This window comes from Haliotis cracherodii, unplaced genomic scaffold, assembly GCF_022045235.1.
Source record: "Haliotis cracherodii isolate W230 unplaced genomic scaffold, xgHalCrac1.p SCAF_6, whole genome shotgun sequence".
NCBI classification, from domain to species: domain Eukaryota; kingdom Metazoa; phylum Mollusca; class Gastropoda; order Lepetellida; family Haliotidae; genus Haliotis; species Haliotis cracherodii.
This window is the reverse complement of record NW_027266319.1, coordinates 24,440,553-24,458,584: the sequence shown is the minus strand read 5'-3', so window position 1 is coordinate 24,458,584 and position 18,032 is coordinate 24,440,553. Positions and strand designations below refer to the sequence as shown.

The 18,032-nt window shown below is 40.1% G+C and overlaps 1 protein-coding gene across 2 annotated transcripts in view; it reads right to left on the bottom strand.

Annotated features, from left to right (window-relative positions):
• Window positions 1-357: 357 nt before the first annotated feature.
• LOC139445208 (leukotriene A-4 hydrolase-like) overlaps window positions 358-18,032 on the bottom strand; it is a 32,393-nt gene continuing 14,718 nt past the window's right edge. Inside the window, exons 9-16 of one of the 2 annotated variants that reach the window (XM_071226339.1) lie at window positions 17,605-17,719; window positions 12,497-12,638; window positions 11,299-11,402; window positions 9,256-9,332; window positions 8,521-8,671; window positions 7,388-7,470; window positions 6,033-6,137; window positions 358-1,166 (exon numbers count right to left, since the gene is read on the bottom strand). In XM_071226339.1, coding sequence (XP_071082440.1) covers window positions 1,049-1,166; window positions 6,033-6,137; window positions 7,388-7,470; window positions 8,521-8,671; window positions 9,256-9,332; window positions 11,299-11,402; window positions 12,497-12,638; window positions 17,605-17,719 — 895 coding nt within the window. In that variant the 3' untranslated portion in view covers window positions 358-1,048. Of the gene's footprint in view, window positions 1,167-6,032; window positions 6,138-7,387; window positions 7,471-8,520; window positions 8,672-9,255; window positions 9,333-11,298; window positions 11,403-12,496; window positions 12,639-14,988; window positions 15,104-17,604; window positions 17,720-18,032 lie in introns of both variants that reach the window. The other variant, XM_071226338.1, reaches the window with a different exon arrangement.

Below are 18,032 nucleotides of genomic sequence, written 5' to 3'. Positions count from 1 at the left end.
TACTATATCTGTACATTACATGGGGATAATACTCAGAGAGTGAATGTTGTCTATTGCTCACCCTGCGTTCAAAAAAAATATACCACTCCAGTATTGATAGGGATATCTTTCCATGATACACAAAACAGATTCTCGTATGTCAAGTGTATATGGCAATAGAGTGACACATCTGATTATCCCTATCGGGACTTGAGTAGTATATTCCAGCCTATCAAGCTGGCTGCATCTGTCCCAGCAAACCAGTGGTTGAAAGTATGAGCACCAAGTCAAGCTGTCTGTATGAGCAAGTCCAAAAACTAAATACACCAACACAAAACAAAATGATTTTCAGTAATTCAAAATAATTTATTTCAAATAAACTCTTATAAACAGATAGTTCTTGCATGTGGGACATGTAAAATAGTGTGAAAATTATTCAACAATGAGATAATTGACCATCCTGTTTTCTTTCATTTCAAACCTAGAAAAGGTCTGGACTTTTTTTTCCTTTGAAGCAAGAACATAAATTGGATGGGCTACTCAAGAAAAAGCATGACTATCATCTTCTATAATGCTGATATACACTGGATTAGAATGTCAATATGTAGAATAGAAATTAGAATTCTACAACTCACTTTGATCTTTGATTTCAAAAGTGACAAGAAATGATAAAAAGCTATTATTCTGGAATAATATTACATAATATGGGATGGGATGGGAAATATGATGCCATCCTAAGACTAATTTCATATTCTTACTGACATAATGACCTTTGATTAAATATAGGCTTGCTTTGATCACTGCTGGTGTTAATTAAACAAAAACTAAAATAATATTTTTGACTTAACATAATCTTTGAAGTATAACAATACCACTATAAGATTGAATTACTTAATTACGGGATTCCATCAACAAATAACATGGTAACCGTCTCAATGTTGAAGCACCTGTAAAATCAATCACGTGACAGATATGATCCATTTCATGTGCTGTGATTTTCTTGGTATGGTCTTCATTTAAGTGAATTTATCCCTGTGTAAAATGACCATCTGATTGTGAAACTGACTGTCTATTTCAGGTGGAGTTCCTTCTCAATGAGACCAGCTGTGGTGTTGTGCATTTCGTCTTTGACAGCCAGGAAGTTGTCAATAGCAGGCTGTCTTGCTTCTTCCCATGCATACATGTCTCTAGAAAAAGAGGTACATTTCACTCATATATTCAGAAATAACTCTTGTGGTTTTATGCTGATGGATCTGAAACACAGCCAAGGCTATAAACGCAAACAGGATTTTACTTACCAACTAAGAACTAGGTTTACACCACACACAAAAAGTCACGGACCACCCAATTCTTTAATATAACTATAATTAACCTGTTCTGCCATGACCAATCAACTACAGTAATATAAAAAAATTGGGTGGTCCTGAACTTGTTTTGAGTAATACTAACTATAATATCATTATCTAAGAATCTGGCTATCTAAGAATTAATGCTTGTCCATAGGCCCAAGGCTAGTAGAAATTACCTCAGGTTAAGAAAATTATAATTCTTATAGCCCGTGGGGCCTTTAAGTAATATGACAAATGTTGTAGATTTTCTGTCTGCCGCTCAATACCTGCTATCAAATCCGGGCAATTGACATTCAACAAATCCTGTTGAGTCTTTATCCTTATGAATAATTCCTGTGTACACCTGATCCATATATTCTGATTAAGTCTTATATTTGAAAGTATTAATGGCACATTAAAGATTCACATTTTTTTCTTATTTCACAAGGACTCGTAACCTTTTGCTGGACTTGGTTTTTGACATGGAGTTAAATTCCATCCCTGTATTGACTAAACACATGGGGACGATGGCTCCAATATGAAACAATTGGAAGTCTCATGAGTCATTAGTAAGAATGGTTTCCATTTGACATTTAAACACACACAATATCAATGAAGAAAATTACAATACTTAAGTCTTATTGGCATATATCATGAGGACGTTTCTCTGAAAATGTTTTAGAAAACTAATTGCTGCCAAATATCTGGTTTAATGTAGAAATGTAGGCTCCCTAGATTTGTTTATAAGAAGGAATAAAGTTCTTTCATGCGATATTTTTTATAAATGCTTTCATATTATGACTTCTTCATAAATGATCATCGAACAGATAGTTCCTGGCAAAGTCAATTGGGTGGTCAGGCTGACTGAATTGGTTTATTGTATGTTGTCTTTATCAACGCTCATGATGTCAGTCACTGGATTGTCTGGTCCAGACTCGATTGTTTACAGCCCGCCATAATGTAGCTGGAGTGTGGTGTTAAACAACAAACAAACAAATGATAAATGATCATGCCGTGTATTAGAATTTGAATCTATGCTTGACCATAATCTGTTTTAATGCCTGCATCATTGCAAAGAAACTATTTTTCAGAAGAAACACAGCATAGCAAATAGAAGAGCATTTTAGCAAAGTGATTATAAAGTTCAGACAGAAAACACAATTTCTCTTGTCTGTTTGGGGCAGTTGGGTAGCCTTGTGGTAAAGGCATTAGCCCGTCACGCCGAATACCCAGGTTCGATTCTGGACATTGGGTACAATGTGTGAAGACCACTTCTGTTGTCCCCACCATGATAATGCTGGGATATTGCTAAAAGTGGTGTAAAACCATACTCACTCACTCACTCTTGTATGTTTAGTGTTTACAAAGTGTCTGCTTTAAGAGATTTCACTTCCACATCTCAAAGAGTTTAAAGAAAAAATTATAAGGTATATTTAAGACCATTGATCCCGGAATTAGAACTTACAACCAACTCCGACTTCAGTCATGCATAGTCTCTTATTTATACTATTCAAAAGAAGGTATAGAACACTCAATTGTTTCATATGAGTGAGTGAGTGAGTTGGGTTTAACGCCGCTTTTAACAGTATTCTAGTTATATCACGGCGGGTCAGCTTAATGTGGAAGGAAAGCCCGAAGTGATGCAGGTCTCAGACGTTAACCACTTCGGTGAAACCCACGAGCACAGATATGGTGCTGAAAAACCTAGAAACATGATCGGGGCGAACCGGGATTCGAACCCACAATCAAAGGTTTCTGGCGTGCCGAAAGGGACGCAACTCTGCACAGCGAATCACTGCGCCCTAGACGACTGGGCCACCCGTGCCCCCTTTTTCATACGATTTAATGACAGATAGTAAAAATAGTCACATGAAACATTGAGTGTTCTTTAACTTCATTTGAGGAGGATAGTTTCACTGTGACCAAAGAATTCACATTGAATTATTAATCATAGAAAGCGATAAAGCGACTGTGTGTTGAATTCAGAGATTTGAAACTTTGGATTCCTGTTTGAAACCTCTGATTTAAAGGTTATCTCCCAGAGCCTGCATGAACAACTTTAATCCTTATGTTAAATGTTCGATTTTAAATGTTCAATTTTAACTGATTGAATGTTGCTTGATGTGTCAATCAGAAATACTCCAACAATATCACGACGGCCTGTAAATAATGGAGTCTGGACCAGACAATCCAGTGACTGAAGACACGAGCAATAGTGTACACCATCAGGGTAGGAAGCCACACATTTAGCCAAGTCACACACACTGACAATCTCCAATTAAGTCAACATCAGGCTAGATTATTGACATGTCGTGGTCATATGAAAATTGCTTGGTGCAGCTTTAAACAAAACAACAATCATAAGGTTCCTCACTCTGAGAGTGTGAGTTCCAACCCTGGATAGGACTTAACCCCAAATAGTTTTAGAATTTGTACTTTACTAAAAAATATTGTCCAAAATATTACATTTGTTCCAACAACCAATCCTATGACAAGTATAAGGGACCAGGAAGCTATTCTGACCCAGAATCCCCACAAAACAATAATAATTAAAGCCTTGGCTGATATTTGCTATATTAATACATTTATCATTACTACTGAATTCACTTGATACAATCCGGTATTTGACATATGTTGTGAACCTGAATTTACAGAAAAGTAATCAAAACATACCATATTCAATGAAATAAGCACCCCAGTCTTATAAGCGCTCATGGCAATATTTGCTAATATGTTTGCTTGTGAAAATCCCAATCAGCACCCCTTCTAATTGATGAATGTACACAAGACTTATTTATTCGTGTATAATACGTGTGTTATACGCATCCTCAGTTATGGGAAATTAAATTCTGGAAAAATATATCTGTCATATATAAACATTTCAGGCTGTCAGCATAAACGACAAAGTTTACGAACTTTCAACTCTGTTGTTTTTTCACCAAAATAATATTCTAATAAGAGGCCCCTATTTATAATTTTAACAGTGGCCTGGGCGCTTATTATGTCAAATACAGTATATGAGTTGAAGCTGATATTTAAACAATTCCTCAAGCTATGAGTGTGATAAAGAGATGAATATCCCCTAATTCTCTTGTTCCCAGACACTACATGACCTACCATCCATTACAACATTTCACTATTGTTTATTGCATATTAAGTTTTTTATCATGTAGCAGACTAGTATAACTGAAAAGATAGATCCACAATGCTCTGTAGCTCACCTGAATTTGTCAGGAATAATTAGAATATCAAACTTAACAACAAAACGTAACACATCAATGAGCTATTCAAATTTTTGCACTAACGTCACTTATGGTACATACAGAAATGGTTCAGAATTAGGCACAAATTATACTTCCTGTATACAAAATGTACATGATCTACGTATACATAAAATGAGTGAAAAAATATGATATGCTGACAATAAGCAATAAGCTTTTAGCAATTTTCCAGCAACATCACGGCAGGGGACACCATAAATGGGCTTCACACATTGTACCCATGTCGGGAATCGAACCTGGGTCTTCGGCGTGACGAGGGAATGCTTTAACCACTAGGCTACCCGACCGCCCCTGACAATAAGGCATACCTTCAAAAAGCCAGGTCATGATGACTCTCAATAAAGCCAGGTCCTGTTGGCACTCAATCAGCCCGGTCGTGATGACCCTAAATCAGCCAGGTCATGATGACCCTCTGTCATCCAGGTCATGATGACTCTTAATCAGCCCAGTCATGATGATGCTCGATCAGTCAGGTCATGATATCATGGTCCCTAAAATCAGCCCTGTCATGAAGACAGTAAACAAAACCAGGTCACGATGACCCTCAACAGCCCAGTCATGATGACCTCTCAATCAAGAAGGTCATGATGACACTCAATCAGACCAGTAAGGATGACCTCAGGCAGCAGGTCATGATGACCCTACAACAGCAACATCATGGAAACCCTCAATCAGCCAGGTCTAGATGTCCCTTAAACAGCCAGGTCACAATGACCCCCAGTCAGCCCATTCATGATAATGCTCAACAATGTCCCTAAAACAGCCCGGTCATGATGATCCTCAATCAGCTACGTCATGATGACCCTCAGGCAGGTCACGGTGATGCTCAATCATTAAGGTCTTGATGACCCTCTATCAGCTAGGTCATGGTGACCCTCAATCAGGTCACGATGACACTCAATCATTTAGGTCTTGATGACCCTCTATCAGCTAGGTCATGATGACCCTCAAGCAGGTCACGATGACACTCAAACATTTAGGTCATGATGACCCTCTGTCAGCTAGGTCATGATGACCCTCAAGCAGGTCACGATGACACTCAATCATTTAGGTCATGATGGCCCTCTGTCAGATATGTCATGATGACCCTCAATCAGGTCACGATGACACTCAATCATTTAGGTCATGATGACCCTCTGTCAGCTAGGTCATGATGACCCTCAACCAGGTCACGATGACACTCAACCATTTAGGTCATGATGACACTTGTCAGCTAGGTCATGATGACACTCAATCAGGTCATGATGACACTCAATCATTTAGGTCATAATGACCCTCTGTCAGCTAGGTCATGATGACCCTCAAGCGGGTCACGATCACACTCAATCAGCCAAGTCGAATATGGTCACCACTTTATCCTAATCTGGATCCCGAGTCAGTTCTGCTACCTATTCTTCATCTTATTCAACCCATTAATTCCCATGTGGTTTAATGTGCACATTACCTGTAGAGTGGTCGCACAAACTTCATCCTCCCCTGCTCTGTGACGAACTGAATAGCTCGTGGAATGGCATCAGCCCAGTGAGACAGAAGACCAAGCCTCAGCCATCTGAAAGAGACATAATTTTTTTTCAAAAAGACTGTACTGCAACATTATTCTGTGTTAAATTAGGATACAATAATGCCTATTATGTGGAACTATTGGTGCATCTTTTCAATAAATGTATACAAAATTAAACTTACAAATGTGCTTCGGGAGGGGGAAGACTTTTAATTTTTTCCAAAAATAATAATAATAAAAATAAATTTTGCAGTGGTTCCCCAAACACACCCCATATCAAATCCATAATATTTGTTTGTTTGTGTGTTGTTTGATGCCACACTCAGCAATATTCCAGCTATATGATGGCGGTCTGTAAATAAGTCTGGACCAGACAATCCAGTGATTGAGATCTTGAGCATCAATCCACGCAATCAGGATACGATGACATGCATCAACCAAGTCAGTGAGCCTGACCACCCGATCCCATTAGTCGTCCTTTACGACAAGCAGAGTCGCCTTTTATGACATGCATGTGTTGCTGAAGACCTATCTACCCGACCAGTGTGGAAATATTGTATCTGTGGAAAAAGAAGACCCAGGGCAGTAATATTAATACGGACAAAGAGGGGCAAAGAGAGCAATGGGACTGTGAGCCTGACCAATCGATGCCGATAGTTGCATAGTCACCTAAATCCAGTATAGAAATGGGCCGAGCCCTTACAAGTGTTCACATGAAATGTTACAAAGCAAGCTCTACCCTATCACAGGACACCTCCACTACCCCATTAAGGTCTTAGCCATTTACCACTTTGATAAAAACGAATGAGTACAGCTAAAAACTGACCTACAAGGATCATAATCATGGCCAATATGGGAACCAGTAATCATAGGATCCTAGAATGCATAAGGGACACAACTTTACACAATGAATTATGGTGCATTAGATGATTGAGTGAGTGAGTGAGTTGGGTTTAACGCCGCTTTTAACAGTATTCCAGTTATATCACGGCATGTCAGCTTAATGTTGGAGGAAAGCCCGAAGTGATGCAGGTCTCAGACGTTTACCACTTGGTGAAACCCACGAGCACGGGTATGGTGCTGACAAACCTAGAAACATAATCGGGCCGAGCCGGGAATCGAACCCACAATCATAGGTTTCTGGCGTGCCCAAGGGACGCAACTCTGCACAGCGAGTCGCAGCGCCTTAAACGACTGGGCCACCCATGCCCCCCTTATATGATTGACCACCCCCTAAAATATCTGAGAGCATCAATGCCCATAATATATTGCCACTAATATTTTGAACAATACATCACCTGAATCTGATTTCTGAGTTGCGGACACTGTTGAAGTCATAGACTTCCTGCATCTTCTGCAGCTTCGTGACGGAGAGAGGTGGCTGGAATACACAAACAGTGATGCCTGTTTCTACACAGTTGGGAGATAAACATAATGTGTTTTCAATATGGAGCTATACTACCTGTAGTTTTAATCATGCTATGTTGAATTTCCAAATGAACCTAGTTTGGGGCTTCAAATGTTCAATTTGATATCACTAAGTTAATAGTCACATGGTGTACATGCTTCTCAGTTTGGATCTTTGCTCATGCTATCAACCACTGTATATTTTCAGTCCTGACTCAACTACATCGACAGCACAGCGACATAGCTGTAACACTTCTGACTTGGGCAGTAAACAATTTAGTTCCAAGTAGTTTTTCATGCAAGAGAGGGCAGTTTGGCCATCTGAAGGTGAAAGCATTGCGGTACACTGTTACACAAAAACGAGAAGGGTTTGATTTCAAGCATGGACAAAATGCTTACAGCCCCGCTTGGTGTCCATGCAATCTAAGGCAGGGCTATTACCGGTACTGAAAGTGGTGCAATGCCACCCTGTCTTTCTGACTGCTAAAACACAGCTACTGGCCTGACTGACATCCCTACCCTCAGATCACCTGCTACTGGCTTGACTGACATCCCTACCTTTAGCTCACCTGCTACTGGCTTGACTGACACCCCTACCTTTAGCTCACCTGCTACTGGCTTGACTGATATCTCTTTCTTTAGCTCAACTGCTACTGGCTTCACTGACATCCCCACCCTTAGCTCACCTGCTCCTGGCTTGACTGACATCCTTACCATCACCTCACCTACTACTGGCTTGACTGACATGGCTACCTTTAGCTCACCTGCCACTGCCTTGACTGACTTCTCTTTCTTTACCTCAACTGCTACTGGCTTGACTGATATCTCTTTCATTAGCTCAACTGCTACTGGCTTGACTGACATTCCTACCCTTAGCTCACCTGCTACTGACTTCACTGACATCCCTTCCCTTAGCTCACCTGCAACTTACTTGACTGACATCCCTACCCTTAGCTCACCTACTACTGGCTTGACTGACATCCCTCCCCTTAGCTCACCTGCTACTGGTTGGACATTAGCTCACCTGCTGGAGAAGCTGACTCAGGAACTCCCGTCTCTGCATAGACGACAGAGGTGTGAGATCATCAGCTTTGAACTGAGACAGATCAGAGTCGGAAGCTGCGCACCACTTCTCCCGCAATGTAGTGCATGCTGATGCCAAAGATGTGTCGTAGCTGAAATAACAGATGATCCACAAGTTAATATATATTAGCTGCAATACAAAATATCCATAGAAATAACACCGATGTCCTTTCAGTGACAAACAAACGTTTAGCTCAACCATTGTCAGGGCGTGGTGATACCAAGGGGAGGCAATCATGAGTGCATTGCATCTGCATTACCTCCCTTGGATCAATCAAACAAAATTTTGTGCCAATGATTTTTACAAGGAAGTGTTTCTTTAATGCTGTGGCTCCAGGACCCTGGTCATCAAGGTCTCATGATATTCTATTCTTTACCAGTATCCTTACTTATTAAGTAGAAAAGATAAGTAAATTCTACTCCAAGTTCATTGTTGTCTAAAAAACATTCTTTGTTAATTCGGCCTGCATGGCAATGGTGATTTAAATGGACAAAGGGAGATAACCACCATTACCATTTGTTTTTTTAATTACCTCCCTTGGATCAACCAGACAATTCATTCAATGTCCATTGGGTTTTAGTGGGGAGGGGGAAAAATGGGATTTTTTCAATTATCTTAAAATGCTCTATGAAATGCCAAAAAGACTTGTGACTGGTCAGATGACCCATGACCTACTCTGGTATGACTGGAGGCATTCCTTGACCGTTGAACCACGTATCCCAGTCCACTGTCTTCAGGGCTGTCTGGGACTTCTACAAAATAATCCTCTTTATAGAGTGTGTTGGGTGCCGTTGTACAAAACAACCTTAGCACTACGACTGTCGTATGTCTGTGTTAAGGTATGGGAGTTACGATCACCTTAGTGCTAAGATCACTCTGTACAATGTCACCCTGGTTATTTTGGGATTTTGGAGGGTAAGGATGCGTTCTTATCCCATATAACGACAGACTTCTGTAAGATATCTGATACCATCACCATGATTTCTATATAATCAAGGCTAAGTCACTTTCTCTTACTGATTCTTTTGACCAATAACTTGAGGCAAAAGATATAAAATGTTTATTAAGGTTGATTTGGAAACATGCTCTTATTAAATTATTTTGCAAAATGAATGGGTAGCCTTTGCTGTCAATCAAGAAAACATAACAAAATTTCTTGTCAAATGCTCCAACATGATGCTGTCTATCCTGTACTTTCCCAAGGCCCAAACACACCAACATGATACTGTCTATCCTGTTCCTTCTTATCTTCCCAAGGCCCAAACACTCCAACATGATACTGTCTGTCCTGTACTTTCCAATCTTCCCAAGGCCCAAACACACCAACATGATACTGTCTATCCTGTACTTTCCAATCTTCCCAAGGCCCAAACACTCCAATATGATACTGTCAATCCTGTACTTTCCAATCTTCCCAAGGCCCAAACACTCCAACATGATACTGTCTATCCTGTACTTTCCAATCTTCCCAAGGCCCAAACACTCCAACATGATACTGACAATCCTGTACTTTTCAATCTTCCCAAGGCCCAAACACTCCAATATGATACTGTCTGTCCTGTACTTTCCAATCTTCCCAAGGCCTAAACACACCAACATGATACTGTCTATCCTGTACTTCCCAATCTTCCCAAGGCCCAAACACTCCAATATGATACTGTCTATCCTGTACTTCCCAATCTTCCCAAGGCCCAAACACTCCAATATGATACTGTCTATCCTGTACTTCCCAATCTTCCCAAGGCCCAAACACTCCAATATGATACTGTCTATCCTGTACTTTCCAATCTTCCCAAGGCCCAAACACTTCATTATGATACTGTCTATCCTGTACTTCCCAATCTTCACAAGGCCCAAACACACCAACATGATACTGTCTATCCTGTACTTCCCAATCTTCCCAAGGCCCAAACACTCCAACATGATACTGTCTATCCTGTACTTTCCAATCTTCCCAAGGCCCAAACACTTCATTATGATACTGTCTATCCTGTACTTCCCAATCTTCCCAAGGCCCAAACACTCCAACATGATACTGTCTATCCTGTACTTTCCAATCTTCCCAAGGCCCAAACACTCCAACATGATACTGTCTATCCTGTACTTTCCAATCTTCCCAAGGCCCAAACACTCCAACATGATACTGTCTATCCTGTACTTTCCAATCTTCACAAGGCCCAAACACTCCAAAATGATACTGTCTATCCTGTACTTTCCAATCTTCCCATGGCCCAAACACACCAACATGATACTGTCTATCCTGTACTTTCCAATCTTCCCAAGGCCCAAACACTCCAACATGATACTGTCTATCCTGTACTTTCCAATCTTCCCAAGGCCCAAACACTCCAACATGATACTGTCTATCCTGTACTTTCCAATCTTCCCAAGGCCCAAACACACCAACATGATACTGTCTATCCTGTACTTTCCAATCTTCCCAAGGCCCAAACACTCCATGATGATACTGTCTATCCTGTACTTTCCAATCTTCACAAGGCCCAAACACACCAACATGATACTGTCTATCCTGTACTTCCCAATCTTCACAAGGCCCAAACACTCCAACATGATACTGTCTATCCTGTACTTTCCAATCTTCTCAAGGCCGAAACACTCCAACATGATACTGTCTATCCTGTACTTTCCAATCTTCTCAAGGCCCATGTTTGTTTGAAGTTAATGACTCCCAGCAGATTGTACACCTGTTCTCCTTACCTCGTCAGAGAAGTAACTGTACAGGTACTCCTTCCACTGCTGTGTGTCTATCGACTCCTTGGTGAATTTTTCAATGTAGGAGCGAAGGAACTTCTCAAACACACCTGTAAGGAAACAAAACATTACGATCAGTAAATCTGAACTAAGAGTAACAAACTCAGTTAATACCATTGACAACATATGGCAACTGATTCAAAGAAGACAAAAGTATCTATGTCCCTGTCCTGTTTCCAGGGGAACAAAAAGATATACTCATATTGCCTTAAAGGATATACTCGTATTGTCTTATAGAAATATTGTCATATAGTCCAAAGTGGGTTCAGACGTAATTTCCGACCATAATGCATTAGGGGCTGGTCACGTAACCCCTTTGGAAACCATGCCATGTGTTATGATGGTTATACAACGCTCTTGTAAATGTGCATTTGAGAGTATTACTAAAATAAATCAAAACCACCAAAATAATGACTCTATAGCCATATGAAACTTTTAGAAATCAAAATATTTGGTGATTTTTAACTGTTTGTCAGTATACTTCCAGGTTGTTTTTTTGGTTTTTTGGTTTTACACCGCACTCAGCAATACTCCAGCTATATGATGGCGGTCTGTAAATAATTGAGTCTGGACCAGACAATGCAGTGATTGACATCATGAACATCGATCCACACAATTGGGATCGATGACATGCATCAACCAAGTCAGAGGGCCTTACCACCCGATTCCATTAGTCGTCTTGAACGACAAGCAGAGTCGCCTTTTACGACAAGCAGAGTCGCCTTTTATGACATGCATGTGTTGCTGAAGACCTATCTACCCGACCAATGCGGAAATATTGTATCTGTGGAACGAGAAGACCCTGGGCAGTAATATTAATACGGACAAAGAGAGGAAAAGAGAGCAAGGAGACCAAAATAGAAACAAAAAGAAGTCAATGTGCATGCATTTAAGCTGGCCTGAGTCTGCATGGAATGTTTCACCAAGTTCCAAATACATGTTTGAGATCCCTTACTAGAGTATTACCTCTGTGACTGCATACTAGAAACAAAGGGTGGGGATGTAGCTGTTAGGGGTAAAGAGATATAGTTATAATGCTTGGCTACTCTATTCCGTCTTTCTGCCTATGATACAGATTGTAATTGGAAGCTGTAAATATGATGAAAAAACGTTTCTTAACAAACAGACTCTCATATGGCCTCACCTGGTCCACCAAGAAGAGTCTCCAGGTAGAACAGCAGAGTGAAGCCCTTCTCATAGGGGACAGTGGAGAAAGCATCATCAGGGTCCACGCCCTTCAAGTCCACAACCAATCGAGTGTATGGGCCGTTCTTCAGTGTTTCAACCTACATGCAACAAATAGAGAATCTCACCCGAGTGTCTTTTGATATCAAATATATCAACACTCGTTGATAAAAGTGGAAAATATCCTTGGCAAGCCTCGAAGTTTTCCCACTTTTATTAACTCGTGTTGATATATTTGATATCAAAAGACACGAGGGTGAGATTCTATTTTCATCCAACATCATTCTTCCAACTTTTTCAGTTTGTAGACAGTAATAAGCAGTGTCTTAAGTGTAAAAAGTACTGCTTACAGCTTCAGTAGCGGAGCCATTAGTGATGTCATTTGATTGTGACGTCATGGTAACCAATGACGTCACAATAGTCTGCAAAGCATTGTGATGTAATTTCATTGCAGCGATATCTACAGTGTAGATATCGCTTGATCTCACCAAAGCGATTTCTCCAGTGGGAGCCAGTTCTGGATGATAAACTCGGTTTCAATCATAACTGATAGTGAATATAATAGCTAAGTATAATATTATACACAAAATCCTACAAGGATTCAGGGGGTACGCGGTGCACACATCCGCTTTCTAAAGAATAACAAAGGTATAAACGTATAAAAAACATATAATTAAATCATTTGGTGATATGTTTTATGAAGAAATAACACAATGGCCAAATTAATCTTGCATGTAGTGTGTCAACTGCACACCATTTCCCAATATGCTGCATCATAGCTGGAAGTTGTACATACATGCACGGACAGATATCTTTGACCATAAAAGGAAGAAAATGTGATTATCATGTGTTCTATGGATCAGATTCCATAATTTCATGAAAATACTGTATGTCTGCCCATTGCTGAAAATCATTTGATGAATATTTGTAGCCCAAGAGGTCAAAGATTATCTATCAATGCTAGCCTCACTGCTGGGTTCAGTGGTATATGTTCATGGGCTTGCCAAAATATCATGTTTTCCTTGCTATTCAATAGTTGTTTGTCATACTTCTTATCTGAAGTCATCTTCCCGAGAGAAGAGCGTCCACTAGCCTTTTTATCAAAGTCTTGTTTCCACCACTGCCACATCAAGCCCACTTTCCTGTGCTAAATATGGTTGGACTATCGCACATATCGATAGTCCATTCAGAGAACGTTTGACAAAATCAACATCCACGATTGGTACACTTTTGTATGAAAGTGATTTATCGCTGCCTGTCTTTGTTGATATGAATATGTTTTGTCATCTTTTAAACCCCCCAACAATTGCCTTTGTTTTTTTGTCAGGGATGAAATCGTGAATGTTTTCATTATCTGATCGGCTATGGTAGTCGCCATCATTGTGAAGCTACATGCGATAAGAACAGTGATCTTACTGGATATCACGTTTTTATTACAAGGGGCACAACTCGTGATCTACGTGAGGTGGCGCCAGGGTCGAGCCAAGTAAAGTGGCCTTGATGAGGCAAGGGTAGAAACTCGGCTCTGATATGGGATAGTTGACACGCTTGGCTCGGGAAGATGACCTGAAGTGTGTTTAATAAGAAATTAAGTATGATCTGCCCATACCTTCCAAAGTGGTCGGCCAATACAGCAACAGTTTCGTTTGTGATACCGTCTCAACCAATGCCTCGAACATCCACAACAAAAGTGTAGGGGTATTGGCTGATTATGGGTAAAACTAAAACTGATTTCTTTTAGATCTATATTTTCCTTTGGCTGGGTCTCACCAGGTATTTGTGGCCCTACCCATTTGTCCAAGTCATTTCAAGGGAGAGTGGTTTATGAATAGCAGCATGTACTGATCATGGCGGACCATGACCAAGACAAACAGGCAGAAAAGAGGCAGTTATTTTGACAAAAAATGAAAATTACAATCAGAAAAAAAAAGATGTTCACCTCTAGAAAAAAATCAGATTTAATACTGCTTTTGGGGACAGTAGACGTTCCATGTGCAGCAGGGGCGTCTATGTCCACTGAACAGGGCAATGCGATGGAGCGTGACAATGCATGTGAGGTATGTGCTACATTTTTGTCTGTTTGCTGCCGCACTCGACAATATTCCATCTATATGATGGCAATCTGTAAATAATCGAGCCTGGAGCAGATAATCCAGTGAATGACACATTGGACATAGAGCCATGCAGTTGGGATGTCATAACATTCAAGTCAGCACGTCTGACCTCCCGATCCCGTTAGTCGCCTCTTACAACAAGCGTGGGTTGCTGAAGACCAATTCTACCCCGGATCTTCACGTCCTACAGGTATCCAGCAAACCTTCCACCTCTGCTGTTGTCATCAAATGTAGGATAAGTCATATCTTTGGGTACAACTGGCACAATTTTTCTTAGGTTTGTATATCAGTCTTCAGCTAGTGTTTTCTACTGACTTGATATGAAAATGCCACTCACAGCGTACTGTAATTCCTTCAGTCCCTCGGAGCCACAGAAGTGCATCATCTTTTCTCCACCAAACAGGGCAGATTGTATCTTCCTCTCCAGAAACACTGTGTGACCCTCATTCAACCTACCAAACAATGGGACACAATACTGACATGGTAGTTCCCATAGGATCACATTGATGGGCCATACACTAATTGCTGACAACCCCTGCTGACCATAATATCATTGCCACTAACCCCTCCTGTTCATAATAGCATTGCCACTAACCCCTCCTGATCATAATCTCATTGCCACTAACCCCTCCTGATCATAATCTCATTGCCATTAACCCCTCCTGTTCATAATCTCATTGCCATTAATCCCAGCTAATCAAAATCTCATTGCCACTAACCCCTCCTGTTCATAATCTCATTGCCACTAACCCCTCCTGTTCATAATCTCATTGCCATTAATCCCAGCTAATGAAAATCTTATTGCCATTAACCCCTCCTGATCATAATCTCATTGCCTTTAACCCCAGCTAATCAAAATCTCATTGCCACTAACCCCTCCTGATCATAATCTCATTGCCACTAACCCCTCCTGTTCATAATATCATTGCCACTAACGCCTCCTATTCATAATATTATTGCCATTAATCCCAGCTAATCAAAATCTCATTGCCATTAACCCCTCATGTTCATAATCTCATTGCCATTAATCCTAGCTGATCATAATCTCATTGCCACTAACCCCTCCTGTTCATAATCTCATTGCCACTAACCCCTCCTGTTCATAATCTCATTGCCACTAACCCCTCCTGTTCATAATCTTATTGCCATTAATCCCAGCTAATGAAAATCTTATTGCCATTAACCCCTCATGTTCATTATCTCATTGCCATTAATCCCAGCTGATCATAATCTCATTGCCACTAACCCCTCATGTTCATAATCTCATTGCCATTAATCCCAGCTGACCATAATCTCATTGCCACTAACCCCTCCTGTTCAAAATCACGTTGCCATTAATCCCAGCTGATCATAATCTCATTGCCACTAACCCCTCCTGTTCATAATATCATTGCCACTAACCCCTGCTGATCATAATCTCAATGCCATTAACCCCTGCTATAATCTCATTGCCATTAACCTCTACAGACAATTATCATAATCACCAAACTTTGCCTTAACAAGCAGTGACTTTCACTCTTCTGGTGCAGATACTGGGATTCATGTATAGATACATGAAATATGCCTCCCTTGGTCAGTATTATATTTCCTATTGATGCTGCTGTGGTAAAACAGAAGCATGTATATCTGTCATGTCAGTTTGTATATTGATACACACTACAAGTGTAGAATCTTCTATCTGATGATACAGAAAAAAAAATTTCTTGTTATTTGTGAGAGATTAAACATTGCTCTAATGCCCTTCCCAGATCAGTCAATATTTTAAACGTAAAGGGCCACTGGTATACTACTCCAAAAAAATTAAAGAATACACGATTGTTTCATATGACTATACTTAATCTGTCATGGCCATGACATAGTCATGTGAAAAAAAGCAGTGTTCCTTACTTTCTTGTGAGTAGTATATTTCCAGATGCCCAGGAACCCCCATGATGAACACCAGACACATAAACAGCAGAATGTCGCTGACATAAAAATATCAATATGACTTTTGGATAATAAAGATTATTTTCAAAGTATTTTGATATCTTGATAGATTACCTTATCTTATCCAGATCAACACATAATCCTCAGTTTTATGGTCAAAGTGTTATACAAGGCAACATTAACCAGATCTTATATAGATCCTTTATATCAATTTCCTATCAAATTTTATTAGTATTTCCTTGTTTAATATATTGTGGTTAGACAGGATATATTATGGTTAGAAATAACTCGTTATTCTTAACTTGTATTATTCTGATTCAGACATACCAAACAAACAAACGTTGAGACCTCATTGTCAGTACTTTAGGGGTTTGTGTACACCATGGTCCTCAATCACCCGTGAATACATAGGGATGCTTCGCTGCGCTGTCGCTAGTTTGACCAATGAGTCAAGCCATGTAGGGCTGGGACGAGTCCGAATTTACTACCCAGGTACCCACCACCCTGTTACCCGACCCTATCCGGGTACCCACTGTAGGTCTCAAGAGATAGGTACAAATTCTCCGATTGGGCATTTTTTAACATCGCACAGGCAAATGTATTTAGACACATGAACTAAACAATCTGGTCATGCATACACTGAAGTTGACTCAAGTTATATCTTTATTCAAAGATATGAAAAGTCAGAAGAAATGGGTGCATGATCAGAAAGAAATGCGAACATGTGTGACTTGTAGTGTAACCATAGAGTTCCAGATATTTTTTGTCATTAAACAATATATCACTTGACTAACCAAGGGTCCGGGTAGTCCTGTGGGTACCCGAGTCCTACTCAAAACCCAAGATATCGTGATATGTACTGGATCGTGAGCAAGATATTGTAATACATACTGGATCGTAAGCAAGGTATCGTGATACATACTGGATCGTGAGCAAGGTATCGTGATACATACTGGATCGTAAGCAGGGTATCGTGACGCAAACCAAACTGAAGGATTATAGATGATTTGCTTACTCAGCGACTTACAGCGTTTTGTAAAACCACCAGTCCCTCATTTGCCAGGAATTGCCGATACCCTGGGGTTTGATTTAATTTGCACACAATCAATCTTTCTAAATACTTAGTGAAGCCTTCATTTAACCTGCAACACACAAATGACAATGCCTGTGGGAAGAATAGTAATCATGCATCAAAAAATTATCAGTTGTGTTTCCTTATAAATATTACTGGCGCCATCATAACCATTGTTATATGTACATAACCTATCAGTAATACTGATATCCATAACATACAAAATATGGTTCAAAATTAATGAGGTCCTTGTTTCCTTGAGTTTTTCACCCATAGTATTTGATTCTGGGGAATGCCTAATTTTAACCATCCGGGCCATGATTTGAACCCATGACTTTCATCTATAATTTCAAACCCCACTAAACCTAGTATCCAGGGCCCAC